The 7,090-nt window shown below is 42.1% G+C and overlaps 1 protein-coding gene across 1 annotated transcript in view; it reads right to left on the bottom strand.

The window, feature by feature from the left end:
- FNTA (farnesyltransferase, CAAX box, alpha) overlaps window positions 1-4,718 on the bottom strand; it is a 14,817-nt gene extending 10,099 nt beyond the window's left edge. The window contains exons 1-3 of the mRNA XM_015818471.1: window positions 4,566-4,718; window positions 3,181-3,266; window positions 1,494-1,608 (exon numbers count right to left, since the gene is read on the bottom strand). Of these exons, the coding sequence (XP_015673957.1) occupies window positions 1,494-1,608; window positions 3,181-3,266; window positions 4,566-4,699 (335 nt within the window). The 5' untranslated portion in view covers window positions 4,700-4,718. The remainder of the gene's footprint in view (window positions 1-1,493; window positions 1,609-3,180; window positions 3,267-4,565) is intronic.
- Window positions 4,719-7,090: the final 2,372 nt, after the last annotated feature.

Below are 7,090 nucleotides of genomic sequence, written 5' to 3'. Positions count from 1 at the left end.
ACTGTGGTCCACGGTATCAAAAGCCGCTGAGAGGTCCAAAAGAACTAGGACAGAGGAATAACCCCTGTCCCGGGCCCTCTTACTGTCAGTACTTCAAAATCGATCATTTCCAAATAAATAATAGTTCTGAATGGACATTTTTTTCATTGAAAATCAAACCCCCAAATCTGTAAGATGGAAAGATGCTACATTTGCTACATTTCAGAGATGACCCATCAGTTCTTGCTGAACTCACCAAATTATCAACCCAAACCAACAATGGTTAGGAGTGACAGAAGTTGCAGTCTGACAGCATTAAAGATTGTCTCACATTGATGAATTTTGCTATAGTTAAAGGTAATACACACTTCCTGGATAAGCTCTTTGACTTGAAAAATGAACTGTGTCCAACTGGTAAGAACATGAGCCTCAAATAAATAGAACCCATCCAAATAAAGAAAATAATTCTGTGCTAAGCAGTCTGTTCAGTTTAAGATTTTTTTTAATTTTCACTGACTTTACTATTGTGAGGATAATTAAGCTTTTGTGTGTTATGACTTGGCTTTATGAACTGACTAAAGTTCTAGATGGTTTGTAACTTTGTAATACTATAGTATTTTGTTCAGTTTCCAAACTTATCATAAAACTGTTTACTTATAAACCACCTACAAACCACTGTGTATTTACCCATGTAGTATAGCTGAAGTATTATTATCTTTATCTTCTTTACTCCCTCCTCTTATTGGTATTATCATGATTATTCTGTTGCTTTGCATGTACACTGAGAACTCTGCACCAGAGACAAATTCCTTGTGTGTCTAATCACACTTGTCCAAATAAAGCATTCATGCATTCGAACCTAGAGTCACTTGGGTAGATGGCACACAATATCCTGTGTTTCCCTGAAAATAAGACTGAGTCTTTTTTTTTTTTTTGCCTCCAAAAGAGGCACCAGGTCTTATTTTCAGGGGGTGGTGGTGGTGTCTTTTTTGCTCATCCTCTGCACCGATAGCCCTGCCCAGCCGGTCCACTTCTTCTGCAGCCAAAAGAGCAGTCAGGCCTTTCTGAAAGGCCTCTGCAGCCGAGTACTGAGCTATGAATTGGTTCTCGGCTGCAGTGGCCTTTCCAGAAATGTAGGCCTGGCTGCAGAAGACGCCTCAAAAAAAGTGGGCGGCGAGGAGAGGCCTGGCTGCAAGGTAAGAGGGTGCAGGGTGCATGGGGCAGATCCACACCCCCACCCTAGCTTGATTTTTAAGTGTGTACCTCACCCCAAAACTAGGGCTTATTTTTGGGGTAGGGCTTATATTAGGCCCACCCCCCAAAATCAAGCTAGGGCTTATTTTGGGGGTGGGCCTTACTTTCAGGGAAACAGGGTAGTTATAACAAACAAATAAAAAGTTTGCAAATGTCACAGCAAAAGGCAGCTTGTAACTAATCTGAATGGCCTCAAGTATTTTAAAATTGTCTTATTTTGGAACAGAACAAAAAAATAAATTCTCAGGGTTATTACATACCATACTGTGTAGTTTGCAGCATTAAGTTCAATGGCGTCCCCTGTTAACTTGAAAGCTCTCTCACTCCGTTCATCATGTTGCAGAACAGCCCGGAAGTAATCATATACATCTTTAACTAGGCAGAAAAAAATAGTTTTGTCAAATCTGTTTTTGGCTTTCCTTCGCTTATCTTTTCTTACTCTTATCTTTTCAATCTTTTCAAAGGTCAATTTCCTACTCGGTAAGAAGGTTGAATGAGATATTGATGGCCATTTTGATTACCACAGTAATAGCAACTGCATATGGAAATAAGTGGAACACAAAACTAGAACAACCACACAACACATTGGTAAATACAAGAGTGAGGGCATCAAAGTTTTGATGGGAAAATGTTCAAGTGTTTTTGGCAGGAAAAAAATATTGGTAAGTTTCCAGGTAATTGACACCAACTGCATAGTAACTTTCTTTTTTCCACATAAAGTGAATTCTAGGTAAAAAATTACCACATATAATAGTAAATTTGCATAAAGCATGGGAATCCTGGGGCCTTCTGATGCTTTTGAGTATCACATAGTACATTTCATCAATATAATTGTTTCCTGATACAATTATCTGCTTGTGTTGAATTTCTTTGAACTTAACATTTAACTGGTGGAAAAACAGCTTACCTTTCTGAATTGAGTTTTAAAGTTTGACATTCAAATTTCTAGGATTATTTAATAAGTAGATACAACAATTTTTAATTAACTTTAACCTCGTGTAATACCTTAGTTCTAATCTTAGTTTCTTTCATGTCTTGATGATCTAATCATCTGTTTCATCTTTGGCTTCCAATGAAAAACACACTACACCAGTGGTGGCGAACCTATGGCACGGGTGCCAGAGGCAGCACTCAGAGCCCTCTCTGTGGGCACACGTGCTGTTGCCCCAGTCCTAGGCCTTCAGCTGGATTTTATAAAACCTTTTCGCTTTAGGCCTCCGCTGCCGTGTGCAAAAAAAAAAAAAAAGGTTCAATCAGTCAATTTCAACTTCTTGCAAAGTTGGAATTGATTGATTGAACTTTTTAGTCCCACCCAGTCTGCCGTTACCACCGCAGCCATGCCCACCCAATGGGCCACACCCACCCAATGGGCCACACCCACCCGGCACTCGACGATGCATAAGTGGGTTTTGGGTTGCAGTTTGGGCACTCGGTCTCTAAAAGGTTCGCCATCACTGCACTACACAATTCCAGATTCTTGTGAACCATTATGAAATCCTACAACAATTTATTCCAAAGTCAACCTCAGAGTGTTCAGCTGAACTTACTCTCACAGAAACCTGCAAAAACTTGTAATTTTAATTTACACTGGTCAGTAATGGGTCAGCCAGTACAACTCAATTAGAACTACAATGAAGTTACCAGTCTCCAAAAAGCAAAGACACACACTAAGCCAAATTAGGAACAGTAGTATAAAATTGTTATTGAACTGCAATCCCTCCCCTCCACACACAAGCGGCCATGCTGAATGACGATGTTGAGAGTTGCAATTCAATAAAGCCTCGAGTGCGAGAGATTCTGGGCCAAACGAATACAAGGTAGAGTAAAACCAGCTGAGAAGATAAACTTAGATGGTCCGTTTATTCAGGGACAACCATTTTTACAGCCATTTTGCCATGACTATCCCCACCATTGAGAAGAGGTCTCTCAAACTTCTTCTAAACTTACATTTTTCACTATATATGATCTGAACAACAGGATGTGGCCCATCATCTTGAGGAACTGGCTCAATATCTGCCCATTCTTTCCTGTTCCTATATAAAAAACAAAAAAGATCAGCCAGCAGGTAGCAAATGCAAGAACATTTAAAAGAAATATATAGTTCAAGGATATCTCCTAAATATCAAAGACCTGTTCGTGTATGTTGTAGTACAGAATAGCTCCTTACTGAGAATTGTACTTGCAACTAGGAAAGAAGAATTTGTATCTAAAACAAATTTGATATATTTTAAACATTCCTATTACTATGCTCTCTATAAACACATATGATTGCATCATCACAAGAAACACAAGAAACACAGGAAACACATCTTTTCCCCAACTAGGTACCTTATTGGTATATTGGATTAAACAAAGAAGAATTCTGGGACTTGTAGTCTAAATACATTTGGGGAATATCAAGTTGCAGGAGGTTGGATAACAATAAAAAACCAACTATATAAACTTAATATAACAATATATCCAAGAAAATTGACAGTGTGTAGAGATAGCACTGGGACTCATTTTTATTGTTTATCCAATTTGTATAGCCTCACATCTCATCTAAGTGACTCTGGGGACTCACAACAAGTAAAAACAATCCAATAACAACAAGTTAAAAACCATTATACAAGCATATAAAAACTATCCAGAATCAATTGAAACAATGATCATCAGTTACCCTATTTGTTTTTTTTATTTCTACCAATTTATCTATGTACATTATTTAATTGTTTCTGGCAAAAAAAAGAGCAAGTCACAAAAAGCATTCTCCACTGAGACCCAACATATTAAAAATGAAGAATTTCCAGACCAGGAAATTTATATTTGGGATGGGGATTTAAGCATTTAAAAACTTCACAAAACACTTTGCTTCCTCTAAGAGCATTTACTGCGGTTTTTATTTCCAACATTTATTTCAATTCAAAACATTTCTCCATGCTGAACAAGCATCCCTGGATATCCTAGAGTTGGAATAAAATGAATGGCTGGAGAGGGGAGCTTGCTTTTCCTAGGCGGACTTGACCCTTCCTTCATCTCCCCACATTTCCGAAAGGGAGATTACTTACTTGATTTAGATGGCTACTAACGCCGCCCAATCCAAAGTGAAGTTCCTTGCAATGAAGTTATGCCTCAATTAAGGACACTGAGCAACATAAGGGGCGCCCTAAAACGTCAAGCCGTCTCCAAATTACTAGCAAAGTTCGGGTAATGAAACGAGCTCAGAGAGTACCAAGGACTCCACAGTTCAACCCTGAGCGACTCTCTTCCATTGAAAGTTAAATCAGCTTAACTGAGTTCCGGGGAAGCGGCTTCTACTCAGACGGCTCTGCCGAGGTCGAGGAGAGCCTTACCTGTACAGCACGTAGCCGATGGAGTCCAAGGGTTCTCCCCACTCCAGCAGCTCTCCGTCTCCCGCGGCTTCGGTCTCCGTCCCCAACCGAAGGGTGCAAACCTCTGGGCTCCCCCTCTCTTCCTCGTCCGCCATCTTCGTCCACGCCTCCGCCCACCCCGGAAGAAACCAAACCTGGAGGAGCCTATGAGAAACAAACGGCCATCTCTCCTGCACCATAGAGTTGCAGCCGGCTGTACGGCGGAAGTGGGTCTCGGGATCCCACGCGGACGCGCTTTTGCCCCAGCCGGTTCCTGTGTTGCAAGGCAGGGCGAGAGGCTCCGCATCCGCTCTGCGCTTAGATATAGAGTCCCGGTGCCTCCCTTTGAGAACAATTCTCAGGTTTTGCTGGCCTTTCTCCCTAGTACAGGGGTTCTCAACCTTGGCAACTTTAAGACTTGTGGACTTCAACTCCCAGAATTCCTCAGCCAGCAAAGCTGGCTGAGGAATTCTGGGAGTTGAAGTCCACAAGTCTTAAAGTTGCCAAGGTTGAGAACCCCTGCCCTAGTACATGCTAATTTAACCCGCCAGGCGAGATCTTAGACGCAGAACACTAAAAATCGTAGTTGCTTGTTTCTGCTAGCCTCTCCGTAAAATATTGGTTATATCTCGACCCGTTGGTAAACGCAACTTGTCCATAGATGAGCTCAGCGCCCAACTACCGCTCGACTGCGCAGTTCACCTTTTCAATAAATGTTGGTTCAGTCCCTAAGAAAAATTGTTGGGGGGGGGGAGCTGCACAGCATTATTCATTTTCATCACTGCCCTCCACCCCCAAAGCCGTCAAAACTGCTACCGGTAATGCCATTGTATTTTTTTATGTATGTGTCTGATTGTAAGAAAACGACATAAACCCTATGTTTGGGAGTAAAAACATTTTCCATTTGAAAGATGTAACATCATTTGCCCCCTGTTTATTCCCAAATTTTCTTCTGGGAAAGATGTTCCAGGCCTCCTTGGACTCTTCAAGGTGCCTGAGATAAAGTGCTATCCTAGCACACAGAAAACCAAAGCCACATAAGTGCTGCCCTCGTTGCTGATCCCTATTCTGCAAAATGATTGGGCTGGCAAAGTGACAGATGGCCTCTCCTAGGGTTTTCATGTAAATTATAAAAAGTAGGGGGAAGAGAACAAATCCTAGGGCATTCCATAAGCAGGCCTGAACATGTCTAGAAAGAAAAGGATACATAGTGAAAGGCACAGAAGATCATTGACAGTTCACATGTGCCCAGGAGAGATGCAGACTCCCATTCAGGTACTATAACAAGTCACCCTCAACACCATCCTATGCCTANTTTTCATGTAAATTATAAAAAGTAGGGGGAAGAGAACAAATCCTAGGGCATTCCATAAGCAGGCCTGAACATGTCTAGAAAGAAAAGGATACATAGTGAAAGGCACAGAAGATCATTGACAGTTCACATGTGCCCAGGAGAGATGCAGACTCCCATTCAGGTACTATAACAAGTCACCCTCAACACCATCCTATGCCTAATCTATCTCATACCGTGGCTGCAAGGGTTACATTTCATTTATTCTAGAAATATACCATGAAGCTTTGTTTTGCCAAAGAAGCAACATTAAGCATAAAACTTAGTTTTGCTGCAGTGTAACTTTTAAAAAACATAACCTCTCCTTTAAGCTTTCTTTTCTTTTGGCGTATATTTTGGCAGCTGAGTTGATACAGGTCGCTAAAGTATATAGCCAGTAACTAAACACTAACTGTTAAGTCCTGGGAATAATGGCGCTTGAGACGAATCATCTCCAACAAGTCTTTATTGTTTGCTCCACTCTACGAACAACCTGAGCAGAGGCACGCAGGCCTCTATTTATACCCTCTAATCCCCGGGCAAGTTCAACCAATCATGAGGCGGGCTTTTCCCGCCTTGCGCATGTGCACAAGGCTGGCGCCGCTCAGTCTGGTCCCGGGCAGCTTCTGCAAATGCCCGGGACTCTTGCAACGTCCCGAGCCTGCCTCTTGCAGGCTCAGGACACAACACCCCTTCCCCCTGGATGAAATAAGATTGCGGCCACATGGACGCCATCCTATAGATGGTAATATAATTAATAATAAAATAAAGTTACACAATGTATAAGGTGTGGGACTGTTCCTTTGAACCAGATCCAGTGACCCCCCCGACCTTGTTTTATTTAAATACAACCCGCCAGCACATTCAGTCAGCTCTTGTTATGTACCTGTTCACCTTACGTAATTGGCTGGGTATTTGGGAGGGCCTCTTACCCTGAGCGACCTTCTCAGACCTGGAGAGCTTGTATTGTTATCCCCGTTGCCGCTTGCTCTAGGTGAAGTGCCCTGTGAATGACCAGTGACTTCAGCTTGGCTTTCCAGCCCGTGTCCTGTAATTGAGCAGTCCGGGCCCTGTTGGTCGTTAAACCTGGCTGACCAGCCCTCAATGGAGTTATCTAACCCCTGTGAGTTCATTCCCGTGTTTCCTGAAGGAATGTGGGATTCCTGGCTCGTTTCTG

This window comes from Protobothrops mucrosquamatus, unplaced genomic scaffold (genome assembly GCF_001527695.2).
Source record: "Protobothrops mucrosquamatus isolate PMUCROS unplaced genomic scaffold, P.Mucros_1.0 scaffold744, whole genome shotgun sequence".
NCBI classification, from domain to species: Eukaryota; Metazoa; Chordata; class Lepidosauria; order Squamata; family Viperidae; genus Protobothrops; species Protobothrops mucrosquamatus.
The sequence above is the reverse complement of the archived record's forward strand: the minus strand, read 5'-3'. Positions and strand labels throughout refer to the sequence as shown.